This window comes from Oryzias latipes, chromosome 7, assembly GCF_053564925.1.
Source record: "Oryzias latipes strain Hd-rR chromosome 7, Olatipes_Hd-rR_3.1".
Lineage (NCBI taxonomy): Eukaryota > Metazoa > Chordata > Actinopteri > Beloniformes > Adrianichthyidae > Oryzias > Oryzias latipes.
The window spans coordinates 25655673-25676258 of NC_136243.1; the positions used below are offsets into that span (position 1 = coordinate 25655673).

At 39.3% G+C, this 20586-nt stretch overlaps 4 protein-coding genes across 12 annotated transcripts; 3 read left to right on the plus strand and 1 right to left on the minus strand.

Annotated features, from left to right (window-relative positions):
- Nucleotides 1-77: 77 nt before the first annotated feature.
- Nucleotides 78-6538, minus strand: atp5pb (ATP synthase peripheral stalk-membrane subunit b). The gene is made up of 7 exons (XM_020704590.3): nt 6384-6538; nt 5673-5709; nt 5178-5323; nt 4854-5017; nt 4538-4663; nt 3792-3971; nt 78-309 (listed from the first exon to the last, which is right to left on the minus strand). Exons 1-7 carry the CDS (start codon nt 6409-6411, stop codon nt 232-234), a joined length of 759 nt encoding a protein of 252 aa, XP_020560249.1. The 5' UTR covers nt 6412-6538; the 3' UTR covers nt 78-231.
- Nucleotides 6539-7599: 1061 nt separating this feature from the next.
- On the plus strand, nt 7600-12208 carry traf3ip3 (TRAF3 interacting protein 3). Of its 5 annotated transcripts, none has more exons than XR_013657526.1 (15): nt 7600-7924; nt 8228-8657; nt 8757-8898; nt 9005-9101; nt 9196-9223; nt 9419-9448; nt 9538-9633; nt 9717-9734; nt 10165-10236; nt 10388-10528; nt 10630-10767; nt 10839-10974; nt 11052-11197; nt 11340-11469; nt 11591-12208. XR_013657526.1 is itself a non-coding variant. In XM_020704586.3 (15 exons), the coding sequence occupies exons 1-15, from the start codon at nt 7908-7910 to the stop codon at nt 11789-11791; spliced, it is 1809 nt and encodes a 602-aa protein (XP_020560245.2). In that variant the 5' UTR covers nt 7600-7907; the 3' UTR covers nt 11792-12208. The 5 variants fall into 5 exon arrangements, 4 of the variants coding, with proteins under 4 accessions (XP_020560245.2, XP_020560246.2, XP_011475307.2 ...); XM_020704586.3 differs by having other exon boundaries at nt 11353-11469; XM_020704587.3 differs by having other exon boundaries at nt 10391-10528; nt 11353-11469.
- A 1784-nt stretch (nt 12209-13992) lies between these two features.
- On the plus strand, nt 13993-16831 carry dnase1l1l (deoxyribonuclease I-like 1-like). Its single transcript, XM_004070396.5, has 9 exons — nt 13993-14080; nt 14147-14309; nt 14389-14477; nt 14564-14650; nt 14722-14843; nt 15744-15856; nt 15967-16124; nt 16503-16599; nt 16682-16831. Exons 2-9 carry the CDS (start codon nt 14166-14168, stop codon nt 16760-16762), a joined length of 891 nt encoding a protein of 296 aa, XP_004070444.1. The 5' UTR covers nt 13993-14080; nt 14147-14165; the 3' UTR covers nt 16763-16831.
- A 116-nt stretch (nt 16832-16947) lies between these two features.
- si:dkey-183p4.10 (uncharacterized) lies at nt 16948-20029 on the plus strand. Of its 5 annotated transcripts, none has more exons than XM_023956550.2 (8): nt 16948-17084; nt 17304-17343; nt 17445-18621; nt 18892-19022; nt 19110-19176; nt 19279-19348; nt 19449-19568; nt 19648-20029. In XM_023956550.2, exons 2-8 carry the CDS (start codon nt 17304-17306, stop codon nt 19762-19764), a joined length of 1722 nt encoding a protein of 573 aa, XP_023812318.1. In that variant the 5' UTR covers nt 16948-17084; the 3' UTR covers nt 19765-20029. The 5 variants fall into 5 exon arrangements, with proteins under 5 accessions (XP_023812318.1, XP_020560244.1, XP_023812315.1 ...); XM_020704585.3 differs by having other exon boundaries at nt 17445-18185; nt 18438-19022; XM_023956547.2 differs by having other exon boundaries at nt 17445-19022.
- Nucleotides 20030-20586: the final 557 nt, after the last annotated feature.

Sequence of the window (20586 nt, forward strand, 5' to 3'; positions counted from 1 at the left end):
CTTTTAAAAAAGTATAAAATAGATCACTGAATACGTTAAAATGACTAAAACAGAAAAAAAAAACACAAATATCCAGATGAGGTTGGATAATAGAATCATTTATTTTTTTTATGTGAAGATGGGCAAACACTGTACACACCCATGACATTGACAAAGAACAGCTGAAGAGGCCTTTTTTCTATAAAGAAAAGGGGCGTTTCTTCTGTGTCGTCTTCTCCACATACACCAAGGTTACGCTGCAGCTCTAGCCTGAGTGGCCTTGGCCAACACCTTCAGGTCCGTGATGCATTTAGCGATGCTCTCCTTCTCCTAAAACACAAAATACACAACTTACCATTAGAAACTGAGCACTAGATCACTTTAATAACTCTGCCATACATATTAAAAACCTGCTCTATATACAGTAGTAGTGTTTTAAAATATTCAATGTTTACTCTTTACTGTCAAAAAGGTTTTCATGAAATAAAATTAAACCTGCAGGTCAAAATAATATAGTGCTGGGTAATAAAAAACATTTTTAATCACCAGTAATCACATAATATTCTGTGAATATTCTATCGACCACGGTATTTTACTCCATAGATTAGAGCAGGACATAGGGATCAGAGGATCTGCTCTCCAGTGGTTTAAATCCTATCTGTCCGATAGGTATCAGTTCGTTAATGTAAATGGCCATTCCTCTCAGTGCACTCGAGTCAACTATGGAGTCCCACAGGGCTCAGTCTTGGGACCGATCCTGTTTACGCTTTATATGCTACCCCTAGGAAACATAATCAGGAAACACAGCATTAATTTTCATTGTTATGCCGACGATACGCAGTTTTATTTATCCATGAAGCCTGACCAGAATGACCAGATAGAGAAACTGAACGCCTGCATCAGTGACATCAAGACCTGGATGACAATTAATTACCTCCTCTTGAACCCAGAAAAAACTGAGGTCATTATACTTGGTCCTAAAAACCTCAGAGATACTCTGTCTGCTCAGATAGTCTCCCTGGGTGGCATAAGTATAGCCCCCAATTCCACAGTTAGAAACCTTGGGGTTTTACTTGACCAGGATTTATCATTTAAGGCTCACATATCTCAGGCGTGCAGAACTGCCTTTTTTCACCTGCGGAATATTGCTAAGATCAGAAATATACTTTCTAAGAGTGATGCTGAAAAACTCATCCATGCATTTGTTACGTCGAGGCTGGATTACTGTAACTCCTTGTTAGCAGCGTGTCCTAAGAGTTCCTTAAGAAGTCTCCAGCTTGTTCAGAACGCAGCAGCTAGATTGTTAGCTGGAACTAGCAGAAGAGATCACATCACTCCTCTGTTAGTTACGCTCCATTGGCTCCCAGTTGATTCCAGAATCAAGTTCAAGATCCTCCTGTTAACCTATAAGGCCTTACATGGAATGGCCCCGTCCTATACTAAGGACCTCATAGTCCCTTACCATCCAATGAGAACACTTCGCTCGCAAAATGCAGGACTGCTTGTGGTTCCTAGAATTAGTAAAAGTACGGTTGGAGGTAGAGCGTTTAGTCACCAAGCCCCTGTCTTATGGAATAAACTCCCAGCTCATGTAAGAGAGGCCGACTCAGTTTCTACATTCAAAGCTAGACTGAAAACATTCCTCTTTGGACAGGCTTATTGTCAGACTAGTTAGTATTCAGAGATTATTTAACTTAATGTTAATTTGTTTAAATTAAACTTAATAATAACTATTTCTTTTAAAAGGCAGCTAGAAGTTGAAGCTGGGGTAACTATGGTGCACTGGGGTTCTGTCCTCTTTCCTGTTTTTACTTCTACCCTTCCTCTCCTCTATTCTTGATCACAATTTATCATTTAGTTCTCCATGCCCCTGTTTGGTGCAGTGCGATTCATGTATTGTCCCTCTTTTCCTCTCCCCTCCTGGGGAGTGGGAGTGCTTCCAGACTCCAGTTGGCTCATCCGTGCTCCAGTTCCTGACCGTTTACCTCGCCTTTGCTCCTGCTCCTACACCTGGCTGTGGATCCTGCCTCTGGCTCATCTCTGGCTCGTCTCTGCTCTGTACCTGACCGAGTACCTCGCCTCTGCTCCTGCTCCTACACCTGGCTGTGGTTCCTGTCTCCGGCTCGACTCGCGCCTTTGACTGTCCCCACAACCACGGCTGGATGAAGCTCGTCTGCTGGACTTTTATATATGTAGTTGTATATTTAGATAAGTTAACTCTTCTCTAAGATTTCTGGTAAATCGCCTGTCCGTCCTGGGGGAGGATCCCTCCTTCATGTGGGCACCCCTGAGGTTTCTTCGTTTTTTCCGGAATCCGGTTTTTTTGGGAGTTTTTCCTTACCGCGAAGGGGGGTCTAAGGGCAGGGATGCCAGTATAGCATAGTCAGTTTGTTAGTTCATTTTAGTATTTTTCTATTGAACTCTTTGTATTCGTGATCCTTTTGATTTCATGTTTTACTTCGAAGCCCATCGAGACGACTGTTGTTGTGATTTTGGGCTATACAAATAAAATTGAATTGAATTGAATTGATCGATCGCATTGCCGACTGTAAAGTTAATTCCTGTTCTCAAACATATTTAATTGTAGATTTTTAATTTGAAAAGTAGTCATCATTAAAAAAAGATGTTTGCCCCATTATATAAAATCACAATCAGAATATGAAAGTAATCGTCTGAGCAACAAGATATAAACATTTATTAAATTACTATTTAATAACTAGAATAAACAAATGTTTGTTATTCATCGGGGAAGGGCATAAACAGCCTCTGTTCACTGATAAATGGTCCTGTTAGAGATAATGGGAAATCAGATTCACAAAAAACAAGTTCATAAAATAAAATCCCAGCTCTGATTTTCTTTACACACAATTTTTTAGTCTGTCTGTGTTTTATTAAAATTAAGAATTTAAATTATTTAAATTTTGATGCATTTTTGAATAAGAACCCTCTTTAGTGCATTAGAAATAAAAGTATAGGATTTTTCATGAGACTAATCTACACTTTCAATTCTAAAGCATCTTTAACAGCAACAGTGAGAATGACAGGTTCTTCTTTATGTAAACAGTGGCTGTACAGCTGTATTCTGCTGCATAAACAAAGAGCCAATAATAATTTTGGACTGGACCCATAGTTTATAACTATGCATATCAGTTGTCTTTTGGCAGATTCGTCAATGCTGATTTAAATTTGTGACTATTCACACGTAATTTCTAAAATATGTACGTCCAGTACTGAACCGTTTTCTTATTCTGAACGCTGAAAATACGTGGCTTTGTATAACTGCACCTTAAATATTCACTGTGCTGCTTGGTAAACATTCCTTTTATTACAATTATTCCTTAAAATATGTGCGACCAACAACAAAATGTAATCGTGGACGCATTTCAAATATGTGCAATGCAGCAATGTCCATCTATTACATGAAACCAACACGAATTTTCATCAAATTTTGTGTTTGGTCGCACTTAAAATACAAGAGATGAACATCAGCCATTTAAATGTCATACACCAGAAAAAACCTTAAGAGGTTTAAAGGCAGGATGTAACACTCAAAACAACCCCCTTTTTCAATGAGCAAATTTAGGGTTCATACCCACAAACATTTGCTAAAGAAAAAATGTGTGTATAAATTTAGAAAAAACATGATCACAAATTAATTTAAGTGTTGAGTACTCATAAAACAGTTTTGCAGAACCTGGAATGTTTACATAGTGATTATATTTCGCTATGTCTTTGTTTGGAGCCCTTTAAGTACAAATAAGGCAAAACAGCTATTATCTGTCAGGTAAATAAAAGCTAAAACAAGGACGGACCTGCTGAGGAGTGATGCTGCTGATGACGTTCTTCTCCACCCAGTTGATCATGTGCTCCTGCTCTAACCGGTGGTGGAGGTTCTGCAGAGCAATCTGGTAGTCAAGGCGCCTCTTCACCTCATTGGTCACCATGTGTAGTCTTTCCCTGTAGTTGGTCTCCAACAGCATAGCCACATTGTTCTGAGAGAGAGAGCAAGTATGTGACCAAAATCTTCTGTTAGAATTCAGACACCCAGAACTGAACACGTTTAACCCATATTTTAGATCGGACAGTCATAAATGTCCTTCCTGGCAGAGGCTTTGTATAATCTTACAACCATAAAAACTTTTGAGAAATTGAAACAATAAAAGTGAATGTATTAACAGAAGAACTGTTCCAACCTAAAGTTCTGCTACATCAACACAAAACCCTTTTGTTTGTTTAAACTGTTAAGAGTACAAATTCATATTTTTCATAAAAATTATGTTTACTTTTACTGACTTTGGAAATAAAACGTTTCTGCTGTTGAATCTCTGTTTCTCAACTCAAAAATATGTTAGATAGCATCTGTACTCATTGCACCCCAGTAGAGGTGAGTGCACTGAAACTTATTGGAGTTTTCACCTGTCGCCAGCAGATGCTGACAAACTGCTCCTTTAAGCATTTTGCCTTAAAGTAATAACTTGCGATTGAACAGTGTTCAAAAAGCTGTTTTGTGTAGATTCATTTTTTTTATTTTTTATTTATCGAGGATAAAATTGCTTACTCTCTTAGCATCAAAGAGCATTGATCTTCCCTCTACTCTCCACTGCTCCTTCTTCTCATCGTCAATGGCCTGAGTGAGGCTGGATATGGCCACGTCCTTCACCTCCTGGGCCTTGGCCACTTTTTCCTAAAGGGGGACCAGCAAAATTAAAAGGACTGCAGTCATGTTTGCCCTGAAAACCAATGACATTTAAACTTTTTACTTCCAATAAACAACTTATCCCTTATGCTTGTGTATCCGATATACTTGTGGAAAAAGTATATCTATTACTTTCGTACCAGCCACACACAAAGACACAACATGGTTATAAACCAACCTCATTTATTTTGTCAGCTAAATTGGCGACGGTGGGCCCAAATTTCTTGACCCCATAAATGATGGCAGTGCCTATGGAGGCAGCTGCAAAGGTTTCATGGTTGATGACATAGATTTCCTTGGAAAGCATGTAGAGGATGAGGCCAGTGCCAAGCATGTATGGCCCTAGGGGACACCAAGATAAATATGTTTCCATCAGTAGAGTCTATAAAATGTACAGTCTCGTTGCATCTTCGTACCAAACAAATAGTTATTTCAACATCACCTTAAAAACAGTTTTTAATGGGGAATAAACTGATTTTGAGTTTGGTAGGAAAAGACTGACCAGTGACTCCAGTTTTAGGATACAAAAGCTGGAATAACTCCTCTGGAAAGATGCCATGGCGAACTTTGCCTCCCTTTTCTGGCAGGGGGGGCAAAGGAGCCAAACTCTGAGGGGATGTGTGGAGGGAGCGAGAGGCATGGACCAAACTGAGGAAACAAAAAACAATGAGCCAAGAAAATTAAAAAAAACAACAACAATGTTTTCAAACAAAGAAAGTGAGTTGTTGACAGGCTACTGAAAGACTTCTCTTTGCTTTGGATAACTTTCAAAGCAACAGAAACACTAACCATAAAAACCAACCCTATGATATACATGAGCTAAAGCTTGACTTTTAACAAGTAACAATTTAATAAAAAATATCATAATGGAGGCTTTTTGTCTTCAGTGATGCAGCATATGGTCAAATTTGACGACAACAAAACAGTTTTACTGACAATCTTACACCTATGTAATGGGAGGGTGGGGTGAAAAAATAAGGCATTGAATTCTACATACCCAGCTCCAATGGGTCCACAACCTTTAAGGGAGTTGACTGCAATAAAAATAAAGTGTTTTTAAAAAAAAAAAAAACGTAATATTATAATGCATACGCTTGTGAATTTAATGTTTTGAACATTTTAGATCAAACTACAAAAAGCGAGTTTAATCTCTTTATGAAATATTAGATTCAGACTATTGATGCATAAAATGATGCAAATCTTTCTAATAATGTACGAAACAAGTGTTCAGAAATGGGTTAGCTTAAGTTAAGAAGTATATGAGCCGCTCCAAACATGATCATAACCTACAGCAGATGGACATAAATACGCAATTTTAAAAAGATTCTATAGACTATTGGTAGTGAGTTACAAACATCAGTAAACATGATCTAAATGTCAATAAGGTGACATTCTTAGCATTCAATGCTAGTAGCAGTGTTAGCCCAAGTAGCATCACGTAGTTAAAACCAAACAAAGCATTGTACATTATTCGCAAACACAAGCTAAAATAAACTTGTCGCTTATTTTCATATAAAGATAATATTAATCATACCATGTCAGCGAAAAAGCCGTTATTAATTCATCCAGCTAGCATTAGCAAGTGTCATTCAGAATGCGGCCTTCATTTTACCCTTCAACCTTAATTAGTCACTTTAATTTAGTGCATCATTATACACGTTTGTTTTACCCAGTATTACAGTTACATTAAATTTGGCTTCACGCATACCTGAAACGACAATTAGTCTGGAGAGCATGACTGAAGGTTGAGAAGCCGAATTATTGCTTCGCCGGGCGCCTTGTTTCTTGTTTCGGCCTCTCCGTGCCCTTCTGCAGAGCCGCAAGGATGTCTCTCTCGAGAATCCCGCGAAACAACGCGAGATCACAAATTCTACAGAAAAGCTGTGGTGTGTTTTTAATTGTCCGACAGAAAGCATGACATTCACGAGGCTAACTCCTTTTTCAGCAATTAATTATGCATAAGTACATGTGTATACCCTTGTTTAAGAGTAACCATTTAAATTTAAAAAGTATTAATGTATGCATATGTTTCAATCCATGTCACAAATAATTATCCTTAGATTTAAGTATAGATGCATATGCCGTTTTTGTGTTTAGTTTAGTTTTATGTTTGTTTTGATTGCTTGAAATAAACCATTTTCAATTGCTTGAAATAAACCATTTTCAAATCCAAATTGATGTCACTTGGAACCCCAGGATCATGCAAAAGTAAAGCCAAAGCATAAATAAAGTGACTTATCAAGGGTATAAAGTCAGACAAAACACAGACATGGGAGACAAGTGCCTGATTTGCTTAAAATCCTTTTATTGATTTCTTTAAAAATGCAACACCCATTTATTTATTTATTTTACTCTCAGGCAATTTATTTGGTAATTTAATAGAAAAGAATTCCTGTCATTGTTACATTTTTTATTTATACTTTTATTTAACTTAAATAACAATTTATGTGATCATTATTTTTCAGAGTTAAAAAAAAAATCAGATTTAGGACAGAATTGTAAAAGATCAATACAGTCTAATGGTAACAAAACTTGTGAATCCAGATTTTTTGGTTAAGTATTTTGGCAGTAATATCCAGCCCTACTACTTTGTTGCAAAAAAAAAAAAGTACACAAAAGCAATAATTTGGTGACATAAAAATTATTTTAATTGTGCAAACACTGTGAAAAAGTAAATGCCATATTGTACTTTACAAGAAAAAAATTGTTTGCAAGTGTTTGAATGCAGGTTAACGAGGTTAACTAAATACTTTGTCCTCTGGATAATATTTTTTTCAGCAAACATTTTATTCAATAAGACTGCGAGGAAACACAACTGAAACCATTGAAATTTTAAAGGTAAGCATGATCCTAGATTAAGATAATGTCTTCATTTTTCACTAAATTGAGGTAAAAGTCAATGTGTGAACCTATCAATCCCACAGATGAACCAGCGGGTGTCACCATCAGGTAGCTTCCAAACAAATTTTTGATAAGACAATTTCCACTCTGAGGGGTGTGTTTTATCCGAGACGGCATCCAGGGGTGAACTGGCTGAGTTTGAGTGTAATCTCGAGGCCCACCCGTGTGTGGCATCATGTGGTGTGAGTGGCTGTTGAGATAGAGGAACAGATGACGCTGTGGCTCCCTTCACTTCCTGTACAATTATGACAACAGAAGCAGCTACATGTGAAACAAAACCTGGGACGCCGTTTGAGAAAATGGACGACTTCAGCTTATGTGAAGTTTCCGAATGAGATGGCTCACGAGGTAAGCCACGACATGGTTTTCTACTTTTTTTTGGACAGCATTTGTCTCCCATTTCCCTAATGCAATCACACTTATTTAAGTACTCCATTGCTGACAATTAAGAACTTTTATCTGTTTTAAACACTTAATCTGTTGGGAGGGTTTGCTTTACAGCATTTCACTAAATAACTGTTTAGCTGATTGTTTCTGGGCCCTCAAACTGCACTTCTAACTCATGAAAGTCTCACTTTTGTCCAGACAGTCAATAAAAAATGCACAAACGTCAACATGCTTCAACATTTTTACACTCTACTGTCACTGCAGCACTGAGGCAACAGGAGCTGCTATGGATGCTCTGACCATCAGTGGGACGCATCTCTCCCCAGAGAGAGAATTTGACCGAAAAGTTGAGATCAGAGCAGAGAACCACGAGCGCTTGCGAGGACGCAACAATGTGACTTTGTGTCGCAGCCCCACCAGAGATTTTGACTCCGGACAAATCAAGAATGAGCTGAAGGAGAAGAGGCATCAGGAATTTCTGAGGAGGAGATCTGTGAGTCCAGAGCCAAATCGCTCAAAGTGTGCAATCTGTTCCTCAAAGGCAAAAACTCGTCTAGGGACGTTTACTACTAGACGCCGAACTCCCAGCAGCAAGTCTGAGATGCTGCATAGAAAAGTAGAAATGTCCTCCTTTAGCCCAATCGTTCAAACTCAGAGGAGCAGGGAAGCTGATGATCCCAGCAACAACACATGGGTAAATGATCCTTTCTGTATTTTAAATGATTTTATGGATCTTCTCTTTTTTTGCATCAGTTGCAAGTAATGTTTTCACTCACATTTCTTAATTCCTCAGGCTTTATTATGGTTAGAACCAATAACACAGGTAAAGCACAAGAACAATCAAGCAAGGCAGCAGTCATCTACCTCCACTGTCATAATGGAGCCAAGTCAACACTGGATAAAACATACCAATAGAAGAGACAACAGTATTAAGGGTGGGATTATGACTCTTATTGATTGTTAACATGTGATGCCTAAAAAGGTTCATTTAACCCACCAACAATCATTTTTGTGATTTAATTTTTTTATATTCCCTTACAGTCCAAACAGCAAGCCTGAAAATGGCCAAAGAAGCATCAGCACAGACAGAAACAGTTCATCCAAAGAAGAACCTTAGAGAAATCAGTGTGCAAACAGAGTAAATTTATTCTAATCCAACCAACAATTCCTTAAAAAAATATTTATTTAAAAGTGTACTTTTTTATAAACTATATTTAATTTATTTCCTTCAGGTATGGGCTTGTGACAGTCAAGGAATCAGTAAGTTTTGATTTGAATAAAAGCTTTTCACTGATTACAAGATGTAGCTGCAAGCAGAAGTTAAAGGCGAAGCTGATATCGTTGCCTTAAAAATTGTGTTAAACTGAGTGAAAACTTCATGAAGAATCCAACATCTTGTACTGAGCAGACATATTAAGTTATATCTGCAACAACTTTTTGTTTTTTGTTTTACAGGATGTTCAGAGATTATCAGATTATTTACAGGTAAAGTGATTTATAGTTAGTCAGCATGAGTTGGGAATAATAATAACAAAAACTGTAAATTCATATTTACTTTCTGTGTGTTATGTCAGGAGGCTCTGTGGAGAGAAGAGGCAGTAAAGAAAAAGCTGGCCGCTCTGCAGGAGAGCGGATCAAACCTTCTGAACTCTACAGACATGATATGGATTGTAAGACATTTAGCAGAACTGTTATTTTGTGAGGAATCTTTTGAGATTTGACTTTAATTTCTGTATGTTTACTGATCATTCAGCTAAAACCAGGCAGGAAGGTATGTGCAGTCTGTGGTTCAGAGCTTCCTGCTTCCGCTCATCTGTAAGACAAGTGCAAGCTGCTTTTCTTACACAGGAAGGGTGTATCAGTCTGCAGCTGTTAAAAAGGCAATGCATCCTCATAATCTCTCATTTGGCTAAAATGAATAGGAGGTGAACAGCTAATTATTTTTTCTTGTTTTGATTTGACTTTGGAAGCTAAAGCACTTTAATATATGTTATTGTATGAGTAAGATTTTAATTGCAAACTCTCTGTTACAATGAGGTGGCCTTAGAATTACTTTGAATGTGGTGCCTCAGCTCTCTAGTTCCTGTGGCACCTGCGATGGCTGAGTGAGAAGCGATAAGCTGTCGTGATACATGAGCCATACTTTTTCCATTTACAGCATTCAGCGTGACAGTTATTCATTTCCTCTCTAACCCACACAGACTCGCTGCAGTGAGGACCTGCTGAGAAGCAAGATCAAGACTCTGGAAGCCCAGCTGCAAGTCTGTCTGCAGGTAAGCAGCCAGAATCCTGCAGCCAGTGGTGTGGGGGGGTTTTGTTCAGCATGAATCCAACAAACACTTCTTCTCCTAAAATCTCCACTCCATAGAAGTGCTCGTGTGTGGGTTTTTATTTGTCAGTCTCAGTGAGGTTGTGTTTCCACAGAAGATTCCCAAAGATGGAGTGAAGAAGTTAGTGCTGCAGATGGAGAAACAGAGAGTGACGTACGAGGAGAAGGCCTTGGTTGCTCTGCAGAAGGCAACACAGGAAAAGGCAGAGGCACTCAGCAGGGCTGAGACCCTGCAGGTGAAATATCTCAGATGCAGCACCTGTCCGACCTCACTGAGGGTCATTTCACCAGTGCACAGGGACTATTATGAAGAGGTGTTGTATTTTTCTGCCAACAGGAGGCTTTAATTACAGTACAGGCAGAAGCTCTGAGATGGCAGAGCCTTTTCGAAGAGCTGAAGCTGAACTCGGGGCAACTCAAGGAGAAGCAGCACATCAGTATGGATCAGCTGCAGCAGCTGCACAGCCAGCTGGAGGTATGCCGCACTAAATTTGAATTCAAGTAGTTGTGAAATGGTTGCAAGAGACGCAACTGTGTCGTCTACAGTTCTCCAGAGCCACAGAGGATGAGCTGAAAGAGGAGATTGCAGCAATGAGACAAGAGAAGCAGGAGCTGCAGTACAACATCTGCCTGCTAGAAGATGACAACCAAACTTTGAGAGAAGAAATACAGAACTTTCAAGGCATGTGTTGTTCATGAGCGGGGTATCAAATCAACCAAATCTGACCTCCTTTATTTAAAACCATTTGTATGTCCCAGATGGTGACAATACAAACCACAACTTTTTCATGAGGAGTTTTCCGGAATCACCAGAAGCGGAGCCTCGACTGACTGCTAACCGAGACTCTCATCTGGAGGAGCAGCTCCAACACGCTCAACAGAAACTCCAGCTTAAAGAGAAAGAGGTAAACTTGTGGGCACTCAACACAAAAAGGCTGACACATTTCTAAAATAGTAAGCACAGAAGAGTAAAAGCAAATCTATTTCGGGAAGATTTTTCAAAGATCACTTTTCAAATGCGTTGTGAGCTGACAGAGCTAAATATAGTGTGTTCGTGCAGTGTGAGGAGCTGCAGACTGAGCTGCATGCGATGGAGCAGGAGTGTCAGTCCAGCCAGGCCCGGCTGTCGCAGTGCAGGGAAGAACTTCGACAGCTCAGCCACCGCCGCAGCACACCAGTGAGTGTTTGTGGACGAGTGTCCTTGTGATTTTGTAAAAATCTCTTACATTTATACGACAAAATCACCCAGCAATCACTTCATTTGGACCTGTCCTTGTTTTTTTTTTTGTTTTTTTCAGACATCATGCAGCTCCTGGTGGAGGGTCTGGCTCTTCCTCCTCCTTCTTCTCACTGTAGCAGGGCTTGCCATGTTGTGGATGTGGCATCCCCCTTTCAGGGAGCAAGCAGAAGTTCTGTACTCAGACATCGAGACAAGAATTGAAGACTATCTCATTGAAATGGTTTCTCCTCGATACTCGGGCTGCTTTAGACCAGTGTGACAGTGTCAGTGCTTAGGAATATTGGTTTCTGTTTGTCCACGGGTTTAGTTTTTTTTAAGTAGAACTTTTGTGTGTGTGGCTTTGTTTGCATTTTAAAAATGTTTGAAGACTCAGAACTTAAAGTTTTGTGAGATGTGTTGTGTCGAGGTTGTACTGTAAGGGTGTGCTAAAACATATTTCAAATGTTTGAAGCTTAATGCTATTGTTTACCAAAAAACTGTTGAAATATGAGTTAATTAGAGCCACAGGGAAGATATTTTCTACTGTAAACAGAGCCTCTAGCTAAACCACAAACCTCAGATTATTATAAAAGAAAAGTCTATTTTATTGTGTGACATCAAAAACTGTCAGCAGCACATTTACTCTGAAATAACAAGAAGGAATGGGTGGAGAAATAAATCTTTGAATTCAAAACAACTGATCTGGGGTTTCTTGCATTTGTCAATTGCCAAAAACGTTTTTACATTGGTGTGGAAGAGGACCTGATAGTTACTTAAATTGAAAAAACTGAACAAACTATAACATTGACCTGACAGGGGACTGCAGATGAAAATGAACCTATAGCTAAAATCTGTTGGTTTTTAGTGATCAATAATATGCAATGTCGGCCGTGGTACAGTGGTAGGGCGGTCGACCCATGATCGTAAGATTGTAGGTTCGATTGCACACCCATGAGTCGAAGTGTCCTTGGGCAAGACACTGAACCCCACCTTGCCTCTGGTGGGAGGTTGGCACCAGTGTTCGGCTGCCGCCAGTGTGTGTGTGAATGTGTGTGTGACTGGGTGAATGGGACTGTGACTGTAAAGTGCTTTGGGCCTTGAAGAAGGTAGACAAGCGCTATATAAGTATACGCCATTTGACATGTCCCTTTCTTAAAAAACAAATGTTCAAAACTGAGGAATATGATATTTTTGAAAATGTGTTCAGGAATAACAAACAGTTCTGTTCATCAAATTTGTAATTTCACAAGAAATGCAAACAATGAGAGCCTTTTTAATTTTTTGCATTTGAAATTTGTCATCAGTCTATATCCACACCACTCCCAAAGAAAACTCAACATCTTAATCTCTGCTACCTCCAGCTCTGCGTTCTTTCTCTTTATCAGTCTCTAAATCAACTATATGGATGCTCTCCCCACAGTCTTCTACGCTTTTCCTTTCATTCTTGCTGACACTCTTTTGTTCCACATCACACCTGTTGACCCTACTTAAAGTCCTAACTACCTTCTTCACCTCTGCTCTCTTTTCCACACTCCAATACTCTGCCATGCTCCGGCTAACCTTCTGTCCTCTCCTTTCCAGATCAAACCTCCACCTATTTAGAAACTCCTCCACCAGCTCCTTCCTCTCACTACAGATACCAGTGTCATCTGCAAACATCATGGACGACAGATGTTCCTGTCCAACATCATCTCTGAAACTGTCCATCACCACAGAAACAAGAAGGAGTTCAAAGCTCCACCTTGAACTCCTCTGTCAGACCGACAGCACTTCTCATCATTGTTTTACAGCATGATGAGAAGTACATACATAAACAATTCCAAAGTCCTAAAGACTTCCTGTTACAAACCACAACTCCACTTTGAGTACTCTGTCAAAGGTGTCAAAGCCAAGATAATCCTAGATATTATTGTTATAACACCTTTTCAAGATTCAGACTCTATTGTCATATATTTCTGTTCTCTCAGTTTAATGTTTCTAGAATGATGCTTTGTTTAATGACACCGTTTAATTTCTGTGTCATCTCTCTGTCTATTTTATCTAAAAATAACATAATTCTCAGTGCCGACACAAGATAGTTTGATACAGTTTGACATAAAATGCAATTTCACACAATTAAAAATGCAATAAATTTAATCTTAAATCTGCAGTTATGATTTTATTATTAGATTATTTTTTTTGCAAAAGCCACAAAACATTAAAAACATCTCCAAAGTATCCATCATAAAATAGATTTAGTTGGATTTGTCCAAAAGTCACTAAAACTGGTTTTCAGGGCAGTAAGTGAAAGCGTCCTGAATAAGGAAACCTGTGTGTCACATCTGTCAAGTTCAAAAACATCTGTGAACGTTTGTGAACATGTATTGTCTGATTTCCCTCAAATGTGGAGACAAAAGCTCTTCTGGTGGTTGTTCATTGTCCCGGGCACTTTCAACAGTTCCAGATAAAGCTCCATTCTCCCAGGCACTGACGCAGCACATCCCTGCCTTTCACCTCCCTTCACCTGCATGTTCCTCAAATCTGTTGCAGCTCAGTAAAGAGGAGGGCCCCTCGGACCATCTTACTGAAGGTAAGAGGCTGCGGTGCTGGTGGACAGAGAAGACATTTTTAACTGGCCAAACTCTTCTGCTCACAGAGGAACACTCATCTGCAACATGAGGGCTGGAGAGTTGCTGATCCTTGTTGGGCTGTGCGTTTTGTTCTGCGTTGCATCTTCATTGAAAATCTGTGCCTTCAATGTCCAGAGTTTTGGAGAATCTAAAGCAAACAACCAGAAAGTTATGAGTATTCTACTCAAGGTATACTTGTGTGTTCACAGAAATTCTAAAGTGACAACCGTAAAAACTGATTAGGCTTTTTTTTTTTTGTTCTTCCAAGATTCTCTCTCGGTGTGATTTGTGTCTTATTCAGGAGGTCAGAGACTCTAAAGGAGCAGTAATCCAAGCTTTAGTGAAGGAACTTAACAGGTAAAAACCTTAAAAATGGAAAATATTTGTCACATTTTACAAAGTTCTGTTCAAAGCAAAACCGTCAGTCACTCCTTTGTCTGCAGATTTGACAAATCCAACACCTATTCCTATCTAGAAAGTGAAAGGCTGGGGAAAAAAAGCTACAAAGAGCAGTATGTCTACATTTACAGGTAACACTTGCAGCATTCTGACCTGGTCCTGTGATTGGACTTGTCGTCCTCACTTGTCTGACCTTCTTCAGGAGCAATGTCTTGAAAGTGAAGGACCATTATCAGTATCCTGGACTGGAAGGAAAAGACCCAAATAAGACAGATGTTTTCTCCAGAGGGCCTTTCATCATCCGCTTTCACTCTCCCACCACACGTAAGAACAAGTGATAAATGTCTCTAAGAGAAAACACTTCAAGAGCCTTGAATTGTGTGCAATTAAAGCAATTTATTTTCATCTCAAGACTGTGAGGAAAAACATTGTCAACACTCCAACCATCTTTTCATCTGTTGTAAAAGCATTCCCAGTGGTCTTATTATTATGATTCTGCACTTTTAGACAAAAGAAAAGGACAAATATTTAAAGCTGAGTGGCAGCAGCTCATTAGAAATTCCCCTCTGAGTTTTGGGCAGAACTGTAAGTCTGTCACCTCTTCCTAGCTTACATCTAGCATGCATCCCCTCACAACCACAGCCTAACATTATCAGTGCAAGAGCAGCATTACAGTTTTGAACCAGATTCTAGCTCTGACGAGGAAAACAAAGACATATATGGATTTAGTAGTCTGCTTGTGGCTTGCCTAAGTAACTCATGTTACAAATTTGATCTTTTAAAAATGCAATTTTTCTTCTGCTCTGACAATACTCAGAAATAGAATTTTATATGTTTCCCCCATAATCCAAAAATGCCACAAAAGCACGTAAAAAACATCATTTTCAATAGAGTGGGTCTTTCAGCTAAATCTTTCATGAAATGATTGGATGTCAAAAGTGGAGAAAAAGATGAGAGAAAGTATCAGATTAACCATCAATCAATGATTTCAGTAACACAACATTGCTCCTTCTGCTCAAAAAGCATTTTTATTTTGGTTTCTTCTACCAAAAGAAGAAATGTATATTGATCAGTTTTACTGCAAAATAAGGAAATAAGGGTTCAGTATCATGTAGTGAGGGAGGGATGAGAAACTTGTGGTTTTTTGGTCTACAGTTTTTGTGTAGACAGCATAATATCCCTCGTGAATGATGTAATGACTGGAAATCTCTGCTTCCAACTCAGTGGTTAAGGATTTTGTCCTGATTGGACACCACACAAGTCCTAAAACTGCCATGAAGGAGATTGATGAACTACACACTGTTGTCAAGGGGGTTCACCAAAAGTGGAAGACGGATGTATGTTCATTCCCACCTTTATTATCCAGAGCTTTAAAATTCATCACTTTTCTCTCCATACCTAATGGTTTCACGGTTCTGTACTTCCTGCTTCATTTCATTCCCACCAGAATGTGATCATCTTGGGGGACCTGAATGCTGGCTGCACCTACGTCACCATGAAGGGATGGAGGTCCGTCCGCTTGAAGAGTGACCCCAAATATCACTGGTTAATCGGAGACGATCAGGACACCACAGTGAGGGAGAAGCAGCACTGCGCTTATGACAGGTCAGAGACTCATTTTAGAGAAATTCCCTTCCTCCCATCCCTTTTCAAGCCATTACTGAAACTCTTCTGAAAAACTTCACATTTAAGATTGAGAGTCATTATAATGGCATCATTTATTGTTTGTGAGTATGTGGATCTATACATATTGAAGTGTATCTTCTTTAAATGTAAAATGTGAAATTTTAACTGATTCTGCGATCTTCTGATCAGGGGTTGACTGCTCTGCCTCTGCACCACGGCCACCCCGTCTATATATAGATATATATATATGTTTTGTTTTGATTGCTTAATATAACCCAATCCAATATTTTCAGTAACATGCACACATGAAAGGTTTTTTAACCTCAACCATGGTGGTTTTTTTACATGTTCACACAGGATCATCGTGTACGGTCGTGAGATTCTGACCAGCATTGTACCAGATTCAGCTCAACCATTCAACTTTAAAAAGAAATTTCATCTCTCAGAGGCAGAGGTGAACCTCACTAAAGTGTTGTGTGACTTCCGTCAGTTTAAGTGAAACATAAAACTATGTTTTTGCCCTAATTTTGCTGCAGGCTCTTCAGGTGAGTGACCATTTTCCTGTGGAAGTTGACCTGAAGCCCAATCATCGCTACCTGCTCCGCCATGAACTCTAGACCCATCCACAAGACAAGCCAACTGTTTTTTAATTGATTTTAATGAAATAAAGGAATTTACAGCAGTTATCCTGACACTTTTGATTCTTTTATAACATCTGTAACTTCCTCAAACTCTGTCACACTAACACTAGCTATGTGTTTCACCGGAGGATTTTGTGTCGAGATCGTGAAACTGAAACCACATCAAAGCTGACATCGTTTCGTGAGCTCATGAAGAGGTGCCTCAGTGCAGCAACAAAAAAAAAAAAAAAAAACACAAAACTTCAGTTCGCGATCTCACTTGGTGGAGGAATCATCTTGCATCTTCCTCTGTTTGGTGGTAAGTTTGCAGTTTGCTTTTTAACCCAAAACTCCAGCCCTCTTCTGCAATTTGTGTCCAACCTGCTCAACAGGAAACTGCTTTACAGCAAAACCAAGTGCAAGATACTGTGACCTCTCTTCCTTTTTGAGCTGTAGGACTGTCTGCTTCAGCTGAGATGAATTTTTGGTTATAGAATATTACAGCTCAATAAACCTGTTATTTTTTCTGTTTGTTAAGATGGAAAATTTAGCAGATTTCTTCACAGATGCATTTTCAGGTGAGAAATAATCTGTCTTATTGTTTTTTTGATTAGGTGTTTCATCTGGTTTCATGGAAAATTATTTTCAAAAACATGAATTTTGGTCAATGTTATTGCAGAGACTTCTGTCCCATCGTTCCGCGATGAAGATCTGGACTTTGAGAGCCTAAGTTTTGATGATCAAAGATGGAGAGAAGAGACAGAAGACACGACGACAGGCAAAGCTTTGCTCCAGGAAGCAGCTGCTGAGAGCGGAGCTTTGTTAGACGAAGCGATAGAAGATGTTTCTTTTATGGCAGGAAGAGTTGACGAAGAGAAGGATGGCGATGAACCTCCTGAGGTGAATTTGAAAGGTGACACACCAGAGAGAGATTGCACAAGCTCGGATGGAGATTCGGACCAGGAAGGTTCCGTCTCTGGAGAAGCTGAAGAGGTTGGATCGGGGACAGCAGAGGAACCAGGGGAGTTGCTGATGGAAGCTTGCTGCAGTGAAAAGCACCTCAGCGCCGATAAAGAGGACAAGATCTTTACTGAGGGACGACCTTTAGACCTTCAACACAATGAGGTTGAAGGGGATGAGGATGTGGGCTATTTTGGTGGCATCCCTGAACGAGGCAGTGAGATGACGATGATGATAACGATGAAGGAGGATGAGCAAGAAAGAGAAGCGGACTCATCTGAGTCTGAGAAGGTGAAAGAAAAACATGAGGAAAGCGCTCCGTCAGAGGATGAGAGAACAAGTTTGACGTTTCCAGACATATCGCTGCAATACCTGCAAGATCTCATTGCTGAAGTTGATAGTGAAGAAGAGTGCGTGGAGAAAATAGCTGAATTTTCTGGGGAGGAGCACCAGGAGGCAGGTGAGAGCTTTGCAGATTATCCCTCTGACTTTTCTTCCTGTGAATACGCAGAAGGAGGAAGAAATGACCCAGAGCAGAAGATGAACAATGAACCTTTTGTAGGGCAGAATACGAATGTTGAGGAAGTTAAGACCAGAGCTGAAGACTTTGATGATGAGAAGGAAGATGAAATTCTGTACAGCATAGATTTAAAGATATATGAAAATATGATGTTGAGCCCAGATGAGGGACAACCTCAGCTTTTTTTGGCAGCAAGTGGAGGTGATGATGGAGATGAGACTGAGGAAAGTGGTTCTTCCACACCCAGCGATGATGATCAGAAACTGACCAGAACCACAGAGGAGCCAGCAGAGACCATGAGCTTGCATGATCCCATAAACACCGAGCTCACAGGGAACATTCAGCTTTATGGGGAAGGAATTGCCGTGTTGTCCAGGTGGGGAGCCTCTGATGACCATCATTTCACAAATAACAGAGATGAAATCACAAATTTAGGCCTTTTGAAAACTGACAGCATGCCCTTTGAAACACTGTCGAGCACAGAAGAACTAGATAAGAAAGTAATACCACCGTCATATGCAAACCACACTCCAGATGACGACCTAAACACAATGTCCACGTCACAAAACGAGGAAAGAAAAGAGGCAAATCCTTCCAATCAGGGATCAATTGATGATGACTTTTTGTTTGAAAATGAACAAAGTAGCACCTGGAGCGATGAGCAGGGGGAACTAGGAGACGATGAGGATGAAAAAGACAGGTGGGAACAGGAACATGAGAGAATTGAGGCTTTCTACAGGTTTTATAATGACAGCGAAGAGGACGACGCGGTAGAAGGTGAGTGCTCATGACAGAAGAATATGAAAAGATCAGCACCATCCTTAGTTTAATTTAAAAACGTATTTTCTAATGTCACATTTTCAGAGAGACAAACAAAAGTTCAGTTTTGTTCAAACCCCTTATCCCAAGTCATCCACTATGACAATGAAAGGTAAGTAAGCAGCAGTGTCTAACAGTGAAACCAACACGCATTAGAAAAATGTAAATATGATCAAATCAAAACACCAAGCCTTCTTCCTGTTTATTTGCTTAGTAGTGACAGAGATTCAGACACCAGCTCTTCAAACAGAGATGAGGATTTTGACTCTGCAGGAGGATCAGAGGTAAAAATAATTTGCATGTGGAAACAGATGAGTGCTCACAGCAGACACCCACATTAAGCCCAGAGAGCACACACAGATGCTTCTTTTTTTTATTTATCAGGAACTGATAGAAACAGAAGACACGCTTCAAATAGAACCTGCATCTGATCCCCCGACCAATCAGCAGCAAGAAAGAGCAGCAGATGTTAGCAACACGCCCACCTGCACAGAACACCATGAGGTGCGCTCTCCATGTCTGGACTGAAGGTCCCATCTAAATGGTTGCTCAAGCTTAGATTAACCTGTCCTTTTTCATGCAGAGTCCCCAGTTCCTGAAGCTGCTTTTGAAGATGATTGTGGTAATGGTGATGGGCCTGCTGATGTTCTATCTGACCACAGACCGGGCGGACTGGTTCAGTCAGTTTTTCTTCCTTTAGGACACCGGCTAATTTTGTTTTTTAAACTTTTTATATGTAATAAAAATTATGTTGACATTGATGACTTGTATAGAAGTAAGTAACTTTTTTAAGCTATTTTGACTTGAAGTTGAGTGAATGTTTGATCCTTCCTTTGAAATAACACTGACTGATTTATGTATATAAATGATTAAATTCAATTACCTTTGTCTGTAATTTTTTTGGTAAATTTGAATGTTTTTAAATCTCAAAATAAAATACAGTGTTTTTTTAGTTATTAACATTACTGTATTGTTGTCTCCTGTTAATTTATTGTAGTGTTTGCTTTAGTATACAATAAAGAATCAGAGGATAATGTGCAAAACTACATAAATAAAGCAATAAAAATAGCTAAAGAACATTATTCAACAATAATTTTGTCTGGTTTAAAGACCAAAGTCAAAATTACTGTTTACAATTTAATTTTTGTCTTCCAACATTTATGTTTGGTCATCTTCAATCCAACCGATCTTTAGTAATTGAATTTGTTTCAACTAAAATACCTAAATTCAAACACCACATGAACAGGTTTTTTTCTTCTTCTAAAGATGGAATTGGGGGGAAAAAACACAACTATTTTAAATTAAAAGAACGTAAACAGAAATAGATTCTCATAGACATCTGCAAAAACTGACCTTAGATTTCTCCTAAAGGAAGGATGAGCATAATAAGGTGCGGTCCAGCCCATGAAAGAACTTGATGAACAAACAACTTATTTTTATGCAAATTCTATAATAGACAGGTAGACAGTGAAGTGAAGCTAAAACTAAAATTGCATAAATTATGACTGTTCCAAAATAAATG